We start from the raw sequence: 20,255 nt of genomic DNA on the forward strand, positions 1-20,255 counted from the left end.
TAGAGGAAACTGGGTGGACCAGCAGGGATAAAATACAAATCATGTGGTACGGTGTAGCTACTTGCTAAATATTTACTTGGTGAATGAGAAATAGGTCTTTTATATTGAGTGATGTCAATCTGGCTAAACAACAGCCAGATCAGAGAGAAGACAAAATAATTTGGGGATATAGGTCCTATTTGTCCTTGCATGGATGTGGAAAATAGAGTATTTCTCCTAGAGTAGTTTCTCAACGTGAAGTGTTATTTCATTATTATCGGGTGAAATACAGGTGACCTTGTTTTTGAGCTCTGGGTCTGACAAATTTAGATTTCGACTTTGATATCTAACAAGTCCCTCTGTTATCCATCTTCACTTTAAAAAAAGTGTTATTGTGCTGCATTTATTTAGCACTCCACATTTGTAAAATTCTATGCTTGTGTTATTCTCTACCAAAAATCCACTTACTTTTTAGAGTGGCAGACAGGGATATCAGCTGTCTAATGGCTGTGTATAGGACTCAGAGGAAACTACTTGTACACTGAGTTTTAATTTTTTCAAATTCTGTTTTGGAAATTGGCAGAATGTAAATTACAAACTAACAGGGATTGCTTTTCCTCATAAAATTAATAACTCTAGGGTCAGAAATTAATAACTCTTTAGGAAGTATCTATATAAAATTTGCCTAAATTAACCAGCAAACCCCAAAGAGGCTGACTCTAAGCGAGGCATTAAGAACTTTTCGGGGTAATAAAACTGTTCTTACAATGTGACTGTGGTGGTGGTTATGCAACTGGATGCATTTGTCAAAAGTCACAAATTCACTGAAAAGTGTGAATTTTACTGTTTGTATGTTATAGCTCTATAAACCTGTTTCTTAAAAAAGTGTTAAAACTTTTTTTAAAAGGCATTTTTATCTGTCTCAGAGGTAGATAATAAATTCATTGAAAATGTACAAGTCCCAACTGATTCAACATTTGGCAGGGGAATGTTTTGGAGGAGATTCTTGCTCTTGATGCATCACTTCATGAATAGTCAGGACATTTTTTGAAAGTTAAAATTGCCTGAAGTTCCCTTATGAAAATAGGAATCTGGGATCTCAAGCAAGAAAGTAGTTTTAATCTAGAATATGGACGTCTCTGTTATCAATTCCTATATTAGACTCCTCTATTAACCTTGCAAACATTTGACAAAGATATAATAGTCATTAGAAAACTATTGCATCAAAACTTGGTTTTATTTGTGGTAGTTGAGGCCAACTAATAATTGATGAAAGCAGGATTTCCATCAGGATGCAAAAGAAAGTAATTATCCTAGTAGAATTAGAAAGTGGATGGCCATGATTGAATCAGATTCTGGTTTGAATAGTCACAGGACACTGTCTTGCGCGTTGGTTCTAGTTCAGGGAAGCTCTCAAAACCTTTCAATAGTTACACACTTTGCGTCATTGATGAGATTTCCAGTCTACACTGAAAGCCCTGGAACCAGCTGTGTTTTCTTCCTGGTGTTCTTCCTGTCCTCCTTTTACGCCAGCCCTCACCCCCACCCCCACCCCACCCCCGCCACCACCAAATCTCCGTGTCTACCCAGCTCAGGGGCTGAGGTGTCCATCTGTAAAGCCTGTTGCCACAGGATACAGAATTCACTCGGGAGGAGGGAAAGCTGCATATGTATGTTTAAGGATGGTGGCTCTCATAATCAGATAAATGTTGTGGAAAGCTTGCTCATTCATATGGAAGAGCCAGCGCTGCAGCTGAATGGTGGGGCAGCGGAGCTCCAGGCTCTGGCATCTGTGCATTAGTCCTGCTAAGCCAGGAGCGCTTTTATCTGTGATACTGAAGGAGCTGAGGTGCATCACCACTTAGGCCTACAACAGTAACCTTCAGTTGAACTCATAGAAGGCAGTCTATGGCATTTTTTTTAATAATGAAATTGGTTACACATAGGAAATCCAGTGTGACTTGTACAAAAAGTGAAGTCCCTCCTATGTAAATCATAATAAGTGTCTGGTGTGTTTCTCTTCACTCTCAACTTCACTTACAGAACTGCTCTCCCCTTCTAAGGTATCTCAAAGGGTAGCAAAGACTTTTGCCCCATGTCATGCATGCAGTGTGACTCTGCTGTCCTTCCTTCCTGGTGACATCAGTCTTGAATGCGATGTAGTGATGGCAGATGCCCTGAAAAGTCCAGAATGTTGCTTGATTTTTGAGGACAGGAAGCTTCTCACTACCTGCTGTTTGACTGGCCTGGGCACGTTCTGGCTTCACCTGGAAATCCCGCTTAGCACTGTGGACAGATGTCTCTTCAGCCATAGGATACCAGCTTTGGGAACTAATAGAGCCAGAGCTTGGGAGCACGCTTCATCCTCTCCTTCTCCTTCTTTGTGTCCCTTCTTGCTTCCAAGAAAATATTCACATCCATAGAATTGTCGAGTCTGCTTCTGTTTTATAACTGGGAAGCTCAGAAGGTCTCTTGTGTTTGTGAGCACAAGCCTTGTTGGGGTTATTTGGGTTGCATCTCTTTATCTTTTCCACACTCACACGGTTTGCCTAGCTTGGCAGCCTGCTGGCGTGGACAATAATAAAGCTTCTGTCGAGGTGAGCAAACAGCTGATGGCATGGGGCACAGAGGGGACTCCTACAGTGGCTGCCTGTAATCTGCCAGGCTGGTGGTCCCACCAGGCAAGAACAAAAGCCAGTCTGTTTGCAGGCAGTTTGGAAAATCAATGTGTTAGTTGTGTTCTTGTCTCTTTGCCTTTCCCTTGGCTGAAAGGGAGCATGCTGGCCCGGCAGTTCGCAGAGTCGTTCCAGGCGAGTACCCATTCCAGAGACTTACCTGGCTATCGTATTACCACTGGCAGGTCTGAAAAGAGCCTGAGTGTTTCTGTCTGAACTGCTTAAAGAGTCACTGACAGAGAATTCTTAAACTCACCATCCAAAGTTGGACCCATCTCAGTGCTCTGAGTGGTTTGTATTCTAGACGGTTAGATAAGTTGTGTGCTTTTTTTTTTTTTTTTTTAAATGCTGATGAGGACTTAAAAGGAGTTTACTTGTTGCCTGGCTAGGAAATGTAGGAATGGCACTTTGAGCAGCGTATGTCATAATATGTGTGTGCCTAATGTAATATATGTTTGCTTCTTACTCCTAAATTGATTTCATGTTGTCACTTAGTTGAAAATGCCCTGGTCACGGCTGTCTGGATTATTAGGACTCACAGAGCAGAGATCACACCAAGTAGCTGGGCTCCAGGATGGGAAAGGGAGTTGGCTTAGTGAAGACCCATGTGAGCCGGTTGACACACCTTCCAAAAGGAGATGATTATATTAGCTATGTGAGGTCTTGAGTAACTTTGCCTTTAGGCTTCTAAGAAGTAAAGTGTGACAAAAGATTTGAGAAGAAAAGACTTCTCTGTTTCTCCATGTGTTAAAAGTTAGCCTCAGAAGGTTAGCGAAAGGCTGTACACAAATTTTCATCTCAGCTTTAAAGGTCTGTACTAGATCCTGTCGATCTTTGGTACTCTTTCAAAGCCTGAAAATGGTCTGCTGATCGTGAATAAAAGAAAAGGGTGTTTGGTTGGGTATGGTCATGGTGCTCTTATTTTAAAGTCCATCAGAAAGAAAAGAAATAACTTTAGTGGTCAATGGAGACAACCTAAAGCAGAAGATTAGATTTAAATGAGATTTAAACAGTCTTGGGTGAAGGAGGTAATTGACAACTTTTTGTTTTTGAAGGAAAAATAGACTAAACCTAGCAACCACTATTATCAAAAACATCTATAACATCTAGCAGCACCCTTTCCATCTTTAGCATTCATCATGTCCCCGCCCCTTGTTTTATTGTTAAACTGGTTTATATGGGGTTGGCCAAAAAGTTCATTTGGATTAATGTGAAAGATGGTACAGAAAAACCTGAACAAACTTTCTTTTGCCAACCCAATATGTTATTTTTGTTGCTGTTGTTCAGTTGCTCAGTCCGACTCTTTGTGACCCCATGAACCGCAGCACACCAGGCCTCCCTGTCCATCACCAACTCCCAGAGTCCACCCAAACCCATGTCCATTGAGTCGATGATGCCATCCAACCATCTCATCCTCTGTCATCCCCTTCTCCTCCTGCCCTCAATCTTTCCCAGCATCAGGGCCTTTTCTAATGAGTCAGCTTTTTGCATACTTCAGAGTATTGGAGCTTCAGCATCAGTCCTTCCGTTGAATATTCAGGGTTGAGTCCTTTAGGATTGACTGGTTGGATCTCCTTACAGTCCAAGGGACTTTCAAGACTCTTCTCCAACACCACAGTTCAAAAGCATCCATTCTATAGGTCGTAGCCATGGTCCAATTCACATCTATACATAACTACTGGAAAAACCATAGCTTTGACTAGACAGCCCTTTGTTGGCAAAGTAATGTCTCTGCTTTTTAATATGCTCTCCAGTTTTGTCATAGCTTTTCTTCCAAGGAGCAAGCATCTGTGGTGATTCTGGAGCCCAAGAAAATAAAGTCTGTCACTGTTTCCATTGTTTCCACATCTGTTTGTCATGGAGTGATGGGACCGGATCCCATGATCTTAGTTTTTTCTGAATGTTGAGTTTTAAGCCAGCTTTTTCACTCTTTTCTTTCACCATCAAGAGGCTCTTTAGTTCTTCTTCACTTTCTGCCTTAAGGGTGGTGTCATCTCTATATCTGAGGTTATTGATATTTCTCCCGACAGTCTTGATTGCAGCTTGTGCTTCATCCAGCCTGCATTTCGCATGATGTACTTTGCATATACGTTAAATAAGCAGGGTGACAGTATACAGCCTTGAGGTACTCCTTTCCCAATTTGGAACCAGTCTGTTGTTCCATGTCCAGTTCTAACTGTTGCGTTTTGACCTGCATACAGTTTTTCCAGGAGATGAGTAAGGTGGTCTGGTATTCCCATCTCTTGAAGAATTTTCCACAGTTTGTTGTGATCCACACAGTCCAAAGGCTTTGGCGTAATCAGTAAAGCAGAAGTAGATGTTTTTCTGGAACTCTCTTTTTCAATGATCCAAAGGATGTTGGCAGTTTGATCTCTGGTTCCTCTGCCTTTTCTAAATCCAGCTTCAACATCTGGAAGTTTTCAGTTCATGTACTGTTGAACCTAGCTTGGAGAATTTTGAGCATTACTTTGCTACTGTGTGAGATGAGTGCAATTGTGCGGTAGTTTGAACATTCTTTGGCATTGCCTTTCTTTGGGATTGGAATGAAAACTGACCTTATCTAGGCCTGTGGCCACTGCTGAGTTTTCCAAATTTGCTGGCATATTGAGTGCAGCACTTTCACAGCATCATCTTTTAGGATTTGAAATAGCTCAACTGGGATTCCATCACCTCTACTAGCTTTGTTTGTAGTGATGCTTCCTGAGGCATTATTTTTGTAATGAGATTATAAATGCCCAAACAGGGAATTTATAATTCTAAAATAGACCATAGAAGTTAGCATAATGATCAGTGTTGATTAAAACTCTTTTGTTATTTGTTAAAAACCTATCATGGGCCACAAATTGTGTCAAGGACCAAGGAATCAGTGTTGAGCAAGGCAGTGATCCCCGCCCCCCTGGTTGCTGTCCAGGAAGCCTTCAGGCTACCAAGGAAGCATCCCCATCTTTAGGCAATACAGCTGGTATTTCACTTGACTTTAAAAATTATAATAATAATAAAATTAACTTTTAATTGGTTGTTACACTTAAAATCTCAGATTTTTCAGAGTTACAAGGAAGGAAGCTCAATTAGCTCAGCTACTGATTTTAAAATGTGAGGGAAAGCGTGAAATACTAAAAGATATGTTTTCATTTCTATGCAGAGGATCTCATTAGACTGTATCTAGGGCACTTATACAATGGCTTTTCTCTGGCCAGGTCACTCTCATCTTAAACATAATTTGACATATTTCTATCTCTCTGCTTTTAAAGGGGTTAATTCTGTAAGGAAAGATCCAGTGAGAAAAACTTTTTCCAGCCAAATGAAAAGCATTCAAAAGACTAGACAGGGGTGCATGACTAAATCTAAAGAATATCTTCAAATCTTATTTTTGTCAAATCTCTCAACAGATCACTAATAAACAGCCAAAATTAAGTACTACTTCTCACTTGCTCTCTTTCTCTCAGCTTTTACTTTGGCAGAAAATCTAGTCAGCAGGGAACTATCCCAATACCAGATGGCAGGAAATAGCAGGTGGCAGATTGAATAACTGGCCTCTGAAAACCCCCAGTATTAGCCTGTAGCCCCAACTCTCAAATACGGCATAAAATTCTTTCACTTTAAGTTTTTGTCTTGCCTTTTGTTTTTACAATAAGAAGACAAATTTACTTTTTTAGTTTTGTGGGGTCCAGAGATTGACCTGCTTCCACTTCCTGAAGGTTCAAAGAAAAGGTGCAGACTTGAGCTGACATGAGATGATGTTTGAGGAACCGTCCAGGTGAAAACAGATAAGCAGCTAGAGGACAGCACCGCCCTTTACGTGGCCTCCTCACGCCCGTCGCCCCTCTCCTCCTGTCACTCAGCCTCATGGCACAGGCCCTAGGAGCAAGCAAAAGCTGCTCCAGCCAATGCGTGCCAACTCGTGGCAAGACTAGCATTTGAATTCCCTTCCAAGTTCCATTCCTTTGTGGGAATACTGGTACTGTATACACCTCAGCTTGGACAGCTTAGGCCTTTAAAAACCATGTGGGGAGCAGCAGGAAGCAAGAGGAGGTAGACCGAAGCCCTGGAATGGAGCTGTATGAAAGTCAGAATGACTGTGGGTCCTGGAGGGCCTGAATGCTAAATTTTGCTCGTTTTTTTTTTTTCTTTTTTTTTTTCCCTTTCAATTCACTGAAGAGTGTCCCAATCTCCCCTAAGTGCATCAAGAAATAGCAATGTAACTCACAGCTGATTTTCCTCTAAAATTGCTGCGCTGTTATAGTTTTCATTTTTTACTTCATCTGTTTTAAACCTCTATAAAGTATGAGCTTCCATTGTTGTTGTTATTCAGTCACACAGTTGTGTCCGACTGTCTGTGACCCCGCGGACCGACCACAGCCCACCAGGCTCCTCAGTCGATGGGATTCTCCAGGCAAGAATACTCGAGTGGGTTACCATTTCCTTTTCCAATGAGCTTCCATATCTGTCTTCTAGTAGAGCATATTCCTGAAATCATTTTTCATAAATCTCATATTAAAACAAGATGTTGAATTAGGGAATATAAATAAGGAGTAAAATTTTTATAATATTTTTGTTACTGTTATTTTGCCTTCTCTTTCCCATTTCAGATGTTAATGAGTTTTATCCTCAAGTTTTATTAGTTGTTGGCCTTCCTGACTTTAATGATCATCTGTAAATTCCTCAGAGGGGGACCTGCTGATGGAATATGGATTTGGCATTGACATCTAAGAGTTAAAGCCAGTTTTTTCTCTTCTTGTGTTTTATTTAGATTTCGGCACAGTCCCAACTGCTGGTACTTGAGAAATTGGACTATCCACACCTGGATTAGGCAGTGTCTGAAATACGGTGCACAAGACAAAGCCTTATATACCCTTGTAAATAAGGTGAGTGGTTTGCTGGCATTTGCAGCTTATTCTCCTCAGTTTAGGCAAGATGGTGCCTGTACCATTACATGTTCCATTACAGTACAGCAGAGAATAGTACAAGAAATAGCTTTTAAATTTATTTGCCCTCAGATAACAGAATGGGAAAGACTAGAGATCTCTTCAAGAAAATTAGAGATACCAAGGGAACATTTCATGCAAAGATGGGCTCGATAAAGGACAGAAATGGTATGGACCTAACAGAAGCAGAAGATATTAAGAAGAGGTGGCAAGAATACACAGAAGAACTGTACAAAAAGATCTTCATGACCAAGATAATCACGGTGGTGTGATCATTCACCTAGAGCCAGACATCCTGGAATGTGAAGTGAAGTGGGCCTTAGGAAGCATCACTACGAACAAAGCTAGTGGAGGTGATGGAATTCCAGTTGAGCTATTTCAAATCCTGAAAGATGACTCTGTGAAAGTGCTGCACTCAATATGCCAGCAAATCTGGAACACTCAGCAGTGGCCACAGGACTGGAAAAGGTCAGTTTTCATTCCAATCCCAAAGAAAGGCAATGCCAAAGAATGCTCAAACTACCGCACAGTTGCACTCATCTCACACGCTAGTAAAGTAATGCTCAAAATTCTCCAAGCCAGGCTTCAGCAATGCCTGAACCATGAACTTCCAGATGTTCAAACTGGTTTTAGAAAAGGCAGAGGAACCAGAGATCAAATTGCCAACATCCGCTGGATCATAGAAAAGCAAGAGAGTTCCAGAAAAACATCTATTTCTGCTTTATTGACTATCCCAAAGTCCTTGACTGTGTGGATCACAATAAACTGTGGACAATTCTGAAAGAGATGGGAATACCAGAGCAACTGACCTGCCTCTTGAGAAACCTATATGCAGGTCAGGAAGCAACCGTTAGAATTGGACATGGAACAACAGACTGGTTCCAAATAGGAAAAGGAGTACGTCAAGGCTGTATATTGTCACCCTGCTTATTTAACCTATATGCAGAGTACATCATGAGAAACGCTGAGCTGGAAGAAGCACAAGCTGGAATCAAGATTGCCGGGAGAAATATCAATAACCTCAGATATGCAGATGACACCACACTTAAGGCAGAAAGTGAAGAGGAACTAAAAAGTCTCTTGATGAAAGTGAAAGAGGAGAGTGAAAAAGTTGGCTTAAAGCTCAATCAGTATTCAGAAAACAAAGATCATGGCGTCTGGTCCCATCACTTCATGGGAAATAGATGGGGAAAGAGTGGAAACAGTGTCAGACTTTATTTTTCTGGGCTCCAAAATCACTGCAGATGGTGACTGCAGCCATGAAATTAAAAGGCGCTTACTCCTTGGAAGGAAAGTTATGACCAACCTAGATAGCATATTCAAAAGCAGAGACATTACTTTGCCAACAAAGGTCCGTCTAGTCAAGGCTATGGTTTTTCCTGTGGTCATGTATGGATGTGAGAGTTGGACTGTGAAGAAAGCTGAGCGCCGAAGAATTGATGCTTTTGAACTGTGGTGTTGGAGAAGACTCTTGAGAGTCCCTTGGACTGCAAGGAGATCCAGCCAGTCCATTCTAAAGGAGATCAGTCCTGGGTGTTCTTTGGAAGGAATGATGCTAAGGCTGAAACTCCAGTACTTTGGCCACCTCATGCAAAGAGTTGACTGATTGGAAAAGATTCTGATGCTGGGAGGGATTGGGGGCAGGAGGAGAATGGGATGACAGAGGATAAGATGGCTGGATGGCATCACTGACTCGATGGACATGAGTCTGAGTGAACTCCGGGAGTTTGGTGATGGACAGGGAGGCCTGGCATGCTGCAATTCATGAGGTTGCAAAGATTCGGACAGGACTGAGCGACTGAACTGAACTGAACTGAACTGAATCTTTTAGAATGGAGCTGGTATAAATTAATCAGCACATTAAAAATAAAGATTCCTGTAGCTGTGGCTTTTCAAAGCATAGTGATTTAAAAATGGAGAGGTGAAAGGAAAAAGTAATCCAATCACAGAAACTCTGTTGGTGGTCGTTTCATTCTTGATCCCTAAGTCTTGGGGTTTTTGCCTAGTTTCCTTTGGTGACGTTAGGGTAAAAGACATGACCATTTTTCTAGAGTACAGTCTCCGGAACATTCATATCTCTTACACGTTTTTGAAAAGACAGACTTCCTAGATTATTCAGAGCATGTCTTCCTAAGTCCCTCAAGCCCCAGAAGCCCCTACAATTAGGTCTTTCTGAATGTTCACCCAACAGCTGACTCTTCATTCCCCTCTTAGTATGAAATAAGGACAAAATGAACAAAAGTTAGAACGTTGTTATTGTGAATCTCAAGCCACAATCCTGGTTTGACCCATAATAAGACTTTAATAATATTTCTCTGGAACTGTATTATATCTGTAGTGTCATTGAACCTTCTGTTTTTTAACTCAAAAAGAAATACTAAATTTGTTTTTGGGAGTTTTTGTTCCTATGACTTACTTGGTTACCAGCTTAACTTGATACACGTTGCAGACAGATTGTGTGTGAGATGTTGGGTTGGGTATGGCATTGTCACAAAAATGGGCAACATCCTATCCTTTTCCTGGGGAAGCTTATAATTTGATAAAGTAGATAAGCAGGTTCACTAATAAATCTACTGTTTCTATCTTACTTTTTATTGTTACTAGTCTTTTAGTGAAAAACACACCAGACAGAGTCAGAAGAACCAAGCTATAACAACATAAATTCTACCAGTTGTTCTTAACTTTATGCAAATAGGGTTCCCTGGTATTTCAAATGGTAAAGAATCTGCTTGAAGTACAGGAGACCTGGGTTCAATCCATGAATTGGGAAGGATCCCATGGAGAAGGGAATGGCTGCCCACTGCAGTATTCTTTCCTGGAGAATTCCATGGACGAGGAGGCTGGTGAGCTACAGTCCATAGGGTCGCAGAGAGTCATACACGAGTGATGAACTAACACTTTCACTTTAGGCAAATAGTAAGTTTATTCTTTGGGGTCTTAGGTTTTTCAGCTCTAAGTCAAGTGAGGTGTACCAAATCAGTGATTTCCAACTTGGCTGCCCATTAGAGTCATGTAAGAAGCTTTTAAAAATTATAGATGCTTTCTCCACCCCCAGGATTCTAATTTAATTGGTCTTTCTGGAACCTAGGCATTGGTATTTTTTTTAATTGGTTTAAAAAAATTTTTTTTTTAGATTTTATTTTTTTAGAGCAATTTTAGTTTCACAGCAAAATTGAACAGAAGGTACAGAAATTTTCCATATGTTCCCTGTCCCCGCACTTGCGGGGACGTGCCTCCCCCATTATCAGCATTTCTCATCCAAGTGAGCCGTTTGTTACAGTGATGAACCTGCATTGAAACACAAATCACCCAAAGTCCGTGTTTACAGTAGCGTTTACTCCATGGCTTTGAACAAGGTATAATGACCCACGTCTACCATTATTGTATCATATAGGCTAGTTTCCCTGCCCCGCTCCCCAGCCCCTGCCCCCTGATCCTCTGTGCTCTGCCCATTCCTACCTCACTGGTGTCTTTTTAAAGCTTACATGTTGATTTTTGCAGCCAGGATTGAGAATCACTGACCAGTTGATTCCTAAGTTTCTTTTCTTCCAGCTTTAATGATTTATCATTCTAAAATATTTTGTTTTTACCCTGCCTTAGGGATTATTGCAGATTGAATGACTGCTTTGATCAAGTTAAACATGGCTGCAGCTTTTAAAACAGTAGCTTCTGAACGTCTTTTTTTTTTTTTTTTTTTTTGTATTTCAGCACATTTGAGGCATTCTGTATAGTCTGCTAGTAATAGTGACTCAGTTCAGCAGAGACTGACAACTGGGATTTAGGATTATCAGAATTTCTCAAGGAGGATGAGTGTAATTGGAAAAAAAATTCCTTGGATGTTTCTGGTGGTTGATGGGAGTGGGTAATCCTACTGAGATAAGAATTTTAAATAAATATATAACCACAGTTTAGATGATTAGTAGTCAGACTTCATTGTGCATGAAAATCACACAGGAAGGCACTAAAATCTCAGGTTTCTTGGGTCTTTAAAAATTCAGAGACAAGAGATAACAGATGCCGGCAAGAAGAGGGCAAAAAGGGATCCCTTATGCACTGTTGGTGGGAATGTAAATGGGTACAGCCAGTATGGGAAATAGTATGGAGATCACTCAAGAAATTAAAAATAGAAATACCATATGATCCAGCAAATCCACTTCTGGTTATATATCCAAAGGAGGTGAAATCACTGTCTCAAAGAGATACCTGCAACCCCACGTTCACTGAAGCATTATTAACAACAGCCAAGCCATGGAAACCTGAGTGTCCATTTACAGGTGAATGGATAAAGAAATGTGTGTGGGGTGGGGAGGCAGGGTGAACCTGGGTCTCCTGCATTGCGGGCAGATTCTTTACTATCTGAACTACCAGAGAAGCCTGTACATACACATACAGTGGGATATTTAGCCATTCAAAAGGAACAAACCTTAAGAGCATTATGCAAAGTAGAATAAGTCATTTAAAGAAAGATATCTCATGATCTCACTTATGTGTGAAATCTGAAAAGGCAGAATTCATAGAAACAGTGTAGAATAATGGATATCAGGGTCTGGGGAGGGAGACTGGAAATGGGGAGATGTTGGTCAAAGGATACAAACTTCCAAAGATGAGTAAGTTCTGAGGATCTAATGTATAGTGTGATGACTGTAGTTAAGAGTACTATATTATATTCTTGAAAGTTGCCAAGAGAGTAGATCTTAAATATTCTCATCACTGCCACCAAAAGATGATCGTTATGTGAGGCAATGAATGTGTTAACTAGCCTTATTGTAGTAATCATTTTGCAATATATATGCATGTTAAATGATCATGTTGTACACCTTAAAATCACACAATGTTACATGTGAATTATATTTTAATAAAGTTGGGAGAAGAGCACTCTAAGGACCAGAAAATGCTGCATAGTGTGATTAATGTGTGCCTTCTCTTAGGATTCCATTTTTGTGTTGATATTCATACTTTTTTAAAAGAATCACTGAACCAGTGGAATGTGGTTTTTTTTATATTCTTGGTTTGGTTCAGGGTTTTTTAAGTTATGATGAGGTGTTAGAATTGAGCTTTATTTTTCACATCAGTTGTCTTGTATCAGACACCCACTCACAACTTTCTCACCCTGACCAACAGTTCCAGTTACCAAGCTGCATGAGTCACAGCTTCTATTTCACTGTCACAGATGCCGTAAAATGATAGTCAGATATTTTAAAGCTAATGGGAACAAATTTTTTTCCTGAATAATACATAGGCATATATTATAAACTGAACTTAATGAGTTTTTTCTCTTATTTTACTTTTATTTTCATTGCAGGTCCAATATGGTATTTTTCCAGATAACTATACATTTAACTTACTGATGGATCATTTCATAAAGAAAGAAAATTACAAAGGTATGAAATCAAACCAAGGTCCATTTATAATGGATCTACCGTTCCCAAAGGGAAGTAAATATAGGCACTTTTACCTTTTTTTAATTTCTTAATGACATCTGTATATCACTCTTTCAGTCAGAAATAGATGTGCAGTTGATTGACCTTATCGGGTGGCCAAATAGGAGACTCCTATCCAGATCTTCTTTCCTCTGAGTTTCTCAAATTTATTTCTTCATGTCTCTTTGGGCAAAGGACAGTGAATTTAGTTAATGCAATAAAGCTCCCTGAGCTTCCACAGCTAGTTAAGGTTATATTAATTCAGCTGTTAGCTTGACTTTGTTTTAAGCACAATTTGCTAACTTTGTTTTACTTACATCACAGTTGTTACAGCATGTGAAGTGTATAAGCATAAAATCTTATACTGGAGAGAGTAGCATGCTCACTATGAAGGGAAGTCATTTTACCTCCATAGGCTTTTGTTTCCCTGTCTCTGACGTAAGTGCAGTGTTCAAACTGCCATACAGTTGTGCTCATTTCACATGCTAGCAAGATCATGCTCAAAATCCTTCCAGCTAGGCTTCAGCAGTATATGAATCAAGAACTTCCAGATGTCCAAGCTGGATTTAGAAAGGCAGAGGGACCAGGGATCAAATTCCCAACGTCTGTTGGATAATAGGAAAAGCAAGGGAATCCCAGAGAAACATATTTCTGTTCATTGACTACGCTAAAGCTTTTGACTGTGTGGATCACAACAAACTGTGGAAAATTCTTCAAGAGATGGGAATACCAGACCACCTTACCTGTCTCCTAAGAAGGCTATATGCAGGTCAAAACGCAACAGTTAGAACTGGACATGGAACAACAGACTGGTTCCAAATTGGAAAAGGAGTATGACAAGGCTGTGTATTGTCACCCTGCTATATAAGTTAAATATAGTTTATATGCAGAGTACATCGTACGAAATGCTGGGCTAGATGTATCACAAGCTGGAATCAAGATTGCTGGGAGAAATACCAACAACTTTAGATATACAGATGATACCACCCTAATGGATGGCAGAAAGTGAAGAGGAACTAAAGAGCCTTTTGATGAAAGTGAAAAAGCTGGCTTAAAATTCAACATTCAAAAAACTAAGATCATGGGATCTAGTCCCATCACTCCATGGCAAATAAATGAGGAAAAAGTGGGAACAGTGACAGATTTTATTTTCTAGGGCTCTAAAATCACTGCAGATGATGACTGCAGCCATGACATTGAAAGATGCTTGCTCCTTGGAAGAAAAGCTCTGACAAACCTAGACAGCATATTAAAAAGCAGAGACATCACTTTGCCGATAAAGGTCCATCTAGTCAAAGTTACGGTTTTTCCAGTAGTCATGTATGGATGTGAGAGTTAGACCGTAAAGAAGGCTACGCCCTGAAGAATGGATGCTTTTGAATTGTGGTGCTGCAGAAGAGTCTTGAGAGTCCCTTGGACTGCAAGGAGATCAAGCCAGTCAATCCTAAAGGGCTCAACCCTGAATATTCATTGGAAGGACTGATGCTGAAGCTCCAATACTTTGGCCTCCTGATCCAAAGAGCCGACTCATTGGAAAAGACCTTGATGCTGGGAAAGGTCGAGGGCAGGAGGAGAAGAGGGAGACGGAGGATGAGATGGTTAGATAGCATCATCAACTCACTGGACATGAGCTTGAACAAGCTCTAGGAGATGGAGATGAAGGACAGGGAAGTCTGGTGTGCTGTAGTCCATGAAGTTACAGAGAGTCAGACAGGACTTAGCGACTGAACAATAATGACGACAAAGTGCATCGGTGATCTCTTGAGTTTTCTTTACCCCCAAAATCTTGTGGCTCCGTGGAACTAACCTGAAGTGGCTCTTACCTTCATCTACAATAAGGGGGGGACCAAGGAAAGAGGGGGATTGTGGCAGACCCTACAGAGCAGTCAGGTGGAGCCCTGCCAGTCTCCATGGACGGGGAAGGGTGGTACAGCACACTTGTGCTCTTAGCTACACAGACAGGGAAGAAGGAAAGAGGAGGCTGTGCCATTGTGTAAAGATACACCCTGGCTTCCCCTTCCACCATCTCATCCTCAAGCTTGGTTCTGAGCTTTACCTGTGTTATGGTAGTCACTACCTCGGAAACACGGATATGGACTGGTGGTCATTTTTCCTTTTTGACGCCTTGATTCCTGTCATTGAGTTACATCCCTCACCCTCAGCCTTTTCCATTGCATCGGGATGCAGTGGTTAGGCTGGGCACCCAGGACCTCTCTGCTTTCTCTTCTCTCTCATAAGACTTGGAGCTGTTGACTGCCTAAAAATATTTGCTGTACATTATTTTTTTTAATGCTTATTGTCCCTTGTCCATTTTCATTCCATTTTAAACATGCATTTCCTAAATTGAACTAAAATTAAAGATAATTTTTAAAAGATAATTCTCTTTTGCATGTTTCATCTTCCATTCTCTGTGAACATCACATTTTAAAATTCTTACTAGTTTATCACTGGAAAATTATGTAGTAGCAGTTTTCTCTCTTCTCTCTTGTTAAAGGAAATGTTGGAAGGGTAAAAGGAGTTTGGGGGTTCCCCCCTAAATTCAGAGTAAATGATGTTGAGAATTTTTGTAAATAAACTTCTGATGAAAATTATTGTTGTTTATGGCAAGAAATTAGAAAATATTATACTTTTGTTGTTAAAATAGGAAATATCAAAGTACATAAATAATTATGGATGAACAGGAAATCTTATATAGGTCAGTCTAATTTCACTTCCCAAGCTGACTGAAATGAATATAAATTAGAGATGAATTTTATTTATTCATGTGTAATTTTGAATTCAGTATTAAACAGTTGGCAAAACATTTTTCTGAACTATATTTTTAGCTTTAACTTGTTCTTTTAAAATACTGGTTTGTTGGTAGGGTAGGGGACTGTTTGTTTATGTCTCTTTCAGGCGCTTTTTTGCTACTGACTTACTGGGTGACTCCTCCCTGGTCTGCCTGTCCATTTCAGTTTACCCATTTACAAAAAGAATATAGAAGTTCTTGCATTTGACCTCATTTAGAACCATGACAACACATAGAAAACCAGCTGGCTAGCAATAGCTACAAATGAGTGCTAACTCTTATAATTATGAGTATATGCAAAAACCGTTTAAAAGAGCAGCTGTTATTCAAAACATTATATGCAGGCACTGTATTTTAAACCAATGTTAACATCTCTGATTTAACAACAAATAATAAGGGAAAGAAATTATTTGAACTTGATTTTCTTGGCTTCCGCTTATGTTGTGGAATATTGAGGGGAAATAAATCAGATCTTGCTGAAGATCTGGTCTGTGATCAGCATTCATGTGGAAACAAGAATCTTCTGTGTTAAACTCAGGGACTTACAAGTTATGAATATGTATTTCCTTTCCATTCTTTCAACTCTTTTAAATTGAAGCTGATTGTCCTTTTCGTAGTCATCAGTTTTCTGTCTTTGAAGTAATACCTAGGATTTAAAATTACCTTTAGCATTCGTCCTTTTTTCCCAAAACAGAAAGAAGGTTCCAGAACATACAGTGGGGCATTCCGCCCAGCCCTCTCCATCTCTTCTTACCAGGGTGACCTGGAAAATATACTTGCCTCCTTTCTGTATGCCTTAACTCTTCCAGCTGGTGGACATGCTGCCTTAAATTTGCTTCACAGTTTATGAGGCATTTTCATATGTATTATGTTGTTGGACTGTCCAACAATCTTGTGGAATCTATGGAACAAATGGTATTTTATCATCATGAAGGTGATACTGAGAAATCAAGTGGTTTATTCTGTGTCCTTGAGAACAACAGCACAGTAGCACCTGATTTACTACCTAGCAGTATGTACAATAGAAGCTAAAGACAGGGGAAAGACCTGCTTTACAGAAGAACTAGGACCACAGCCCATGTTTAACTTCATGATTCTTTGTATTTTTCTATCATGCCTCACTTTTTGAGTGCTTATGGTGGTGCTAGTGGTAAAGAACCCACCTGCCAACGCAGGAGACATTAGAGACGTGGGTTTGATCCCTAGGTCAAGAAGATCCCCTGGAGGAGGGGATGAAAACCGTCCTGGAGAGTATTTTGCCTGGAGAACGCCATGGACAGAGGAGCCTGGCGGACTATAGTCCATAGGGTCACAAAGAGTTGGACACAGTTAAAGTGACTTAGCATGCATGCATGCATAGTTAAATACAGATTTGATGATGTTACCTAATTTGCTAATTTTTGCATTGATCTTCTTGTCAGATGCCTTATCCGTGGTTTTTGAGATCATGATGCAAGAAGCTTTCGAAGTTCCTTCCACCCAGCTTCTCTCCCTCTATGTTCTATACCAGTGCCTGGCAAAGAAGACAGACTTCAGTGTAAGTGACCTGTATTGAAACAGTACTAAGAGCCTTAGAGAAGCAAGCAGCAGCTGCTCAGTAGGGATGTGGGGGCCAGAAGAAAGCCCTGCCCTCAGCATCTGGGAAAAGATACCTGCTGTGAAGCCCTGTGACCCTGCACGACCAGGAATGAGTGTTCACCCATACATTTTAGGTCCTGGGTTCTAACAAAGTGGAATTGAACGTTCTTCTGCTTGGAAGAATCTCAAGTGAAAGTCCTTATGTACATTCTGAAACATGAGCTATGCTGAGTGCACTTCACACATTCAGAAATAGGTAACTGATGATCAGTGAGAGTTGGATGTGGCATGCCAATGAAGCAGTGAGGCAGCTAGCTTTAACCACAGCTTCTGGTATTAAATTCTGGTTGTTTATTTTGTGTCAGTATTTTCCTAAGGTTGCTCTGGGTCAGTCCAGAATACCAAATTTTGGTTTCATCTCTTCATTGTTGTTGCTTAGTCACTAAGTTTTGTCCGACTCTTTGTGACCCATGGACTGTAGCCCTCCAGGCTCCTCTGTCCATGGGATTTTCCAGGCAAGAATACTGGAGTGGGTTGCCATTGCCTTCTCCAGTTGTTTATTGCTCCCCTAAGAGTAACAGCAGTAATAACAGTAGCTAATACTTAAATAGCACTTACTTTACACTTCCTGTGTTCTTGGTGTTTTAGATTTATTCATTTCATCCAATCCTCTCACCTCCGTGCAGATGAGAACACTAGGGCATAGAGATACTGCATACAGTGGCCGAGCTCATAAGTGATGAAGCCAGGCAGTCTGGCCCTACAGACTTTGCCCTTAACCTCAAAGGTAACCTCAGAAAACACTGCTTTGGGTAGAAACTGGAAAGATCATCTACCCTAGCCCCAATTGTAAAAAATTTATGGTGTGTTTTGTTTTTCTAAAATGAATGTCATAGCCTGCAGCATACCTCGCATTCATTAGTTCATTAAATATATTTTGAGCAACTGCTGTATTCCCTGTGTTTCAAGTGCTTGTTTTACGATGGTGAACAAACATTTCCTGCTTATAATCTAAGAAGAATATAGGCATTTAAAACAAAACATGGAATTCCCTGGTGGCCCAGTGGTTAGGACTTGGTGCTTTCACTGCCCTGGCCCAGGTTTAGTCCCTGTTTAGGGAACTAAGATCCTGTAAGCCCTATGGCGTGGCAGAAAAGAAAAATTTAATAAATAAAACACGTGACTATACTGAGCACTATAAAGACTGTATGGTAGAGAGTTTATTTTTATTTTAAACATAAGTTAGGGAAGACTTCCTTAAGGAAGTATTTCTTTAGTTAATATTTGGAGCATGAATAGGAATTAACAGACTGAAGAGGGAAAGAACAATCCAAAAAAAGGAAATGTCACATGCAAAAGCCCTGAAGCAGAAAGAACATTGTCAGCAGAAAGGGGATAGAAGAAGGTAGGAAGTTAGAAAGTCTAACTGCCACAGAGAGGATCGTAGGATGAGATAAAGGTTAGAGAAGGTGGGTCATGCGAAGCTGTTTCATCTGCATCTTAAACATAGCAAGAAACCACTGAAAAGTTTGAAGCAGATGGGGTAACATGATCAGTTTTGTGCTCTGATCTAAGTATTCTGACCACAGCCACTCTGGCCCCCATCCAGTCTTAGCCACAACTATCATAGTCATCTGAGCAAGAGATGCTGGTGGTGTGGGGACCAGAACGTGCTGGGAGCTTAGAGAGTAGTTGATTGCTGTATCTAGGAGGCAAAGAACATGTTGGGGAGGGAAATAGATGTAGAGGTAAGGGTGAAAGCTGACCTCAGTTTCTGACTAGTTTGTGTTAATCGCTCAGTCGGGGCCAACTCTTTGCGACCCCATGGACTCTAGCCCACCAAGCTCCTCTTAGCCATGGGATTTTCCAAGCAAGAATGCTGGAGTGGGTTGCCAGTTGCTTCTCCAGGGGATCTTCCGGACCCAGGGGTCGAGTCCAGGTCTCCCGCATTGCAGGCAGACTGTTTACTGTCTGAGCCACCAGGGAGGCCCGAAAGAGCTGCCGGGTGTTTGCACAAGGCACTCTGGGAAAAAGCTTCATTTGGTGAGGAAAATCACTGGTTTGGCTCTGAATGTGTTACATTTTGAGATACCTTTGAGACAGTCAGATTTCCCAAGGGAAATTGACATCTGAATGGAAAAATCTGGACTGGAGATGTAATTTATAAATCCATATATAAATGTCTATACATGAGCCACAGGCCAAAAGGAGAATCAAGACTTTGTTGGGACAAATGCCATGGGAAGATGGTCTGCATGTAGAATGCTCCTGAGAAGGTGGGTGAGATGAGGACTCTTACGAAGAACATTTAATTTAGTGGTATGAGGGCACAGAATAATGGAGCCAGAAACCAAGTTGAAGTGGATTATGGAGTGAGTCAGAAGTGCAAAAGGAGACAGCGAGCAGATGTCTTGACTGTGAAGGGGAATACAAGAGGGAGGGAGAGAAGGAGGGTTTGCTTTGTATTAAGGGAGAAGCAGAAGCATGAAATGAGGAAACCTTGAAAATAGCTCCTGTTTTAGTCCATAACAGTACATGTGGTAGAAGGCTTGGAAGAGACCTAATATCTTACGTTAACACATCAGTGGCCTTTCATATAAACAACAGTAGTTGAGTTATTTCCAGACAGTCGTCAGAAAATATCTAACACATTCGTTTGTTTTCATTTACCTCTGTCAAAGTCCTTTTGGAAGCATCACCATTGCAGCCGCCATCACCACCCCCCATCGATTCTAGCAGAGCAAGGATGCTGTTCATTTGGCCTTCAGCCCCTGTTGCATCCTGATACTATGGATCATGTTTCTCCCTAAAGAAAAGGAAAAACATCTTTAAGGTTCCATATTTATTATTCCCTGAGCCCCTTTTCATGCAGTTTATGTGGAGGGAAATC

At 40.7% G+C, this 20,255-nt stretch overlaps 2 protein-coding genes across 5 annotated transcripts in view; one reads left to right on the top strand and one right to left on the bottom strand.

The window, feature by feature from the left end:
• Positions 1-20,255, bottom strand: part of PTCD2 (pentatricopeptide repeat domain 2) — a 302,620-nt gene that overhangs the window by 105,681 nt on the left and 176,684 nt on the right. The gene's annotated exons all lie outside the window — the stretch shown is intronic.
• MRPS27 (mitochondrial ribosomal protein S27) overlaps positions 1-20,255 on the top strand; it is a 103,887-nt gene that overhangs the window by 73,959 nt on the left and 9,673 nt on the right. For all 4 annotated transcript variants that reach the window (XM_061393305.1, XM_061393303.1, XM_061393304.1 and 1 more), the window contains 3 exons: positions 7,405-7,519; positions 12,882-12,960; positions 17,209-17,324. In XM_061393305.1, the coding sequence (XP_061249289.1) occupies positions 7,405-7,519; positions 12,882-12,960; positions 17,209-17,324 (310 nt within the window). The remainder of the gene's footprint in view (positions 1-7,404; positions 7,520-12,881; positions 12,961-17,208; positions 17,325-20,255) is intronic.

Source organism: Bos javanicus, chromosome 20, assembly GCF_032452875.1.
Source record: "Bos javanicus breed banteng chromosome 20, ARS-OSU_banteng_1.0, whole genome shotgun sequence".
Taxonomy (NCBI): domain Eukaryota; kingdom Metazoa; phylum Chordata; class Mammalia; order Artiodactyla; family Bovidae; genus Bos; species Bos javanicus.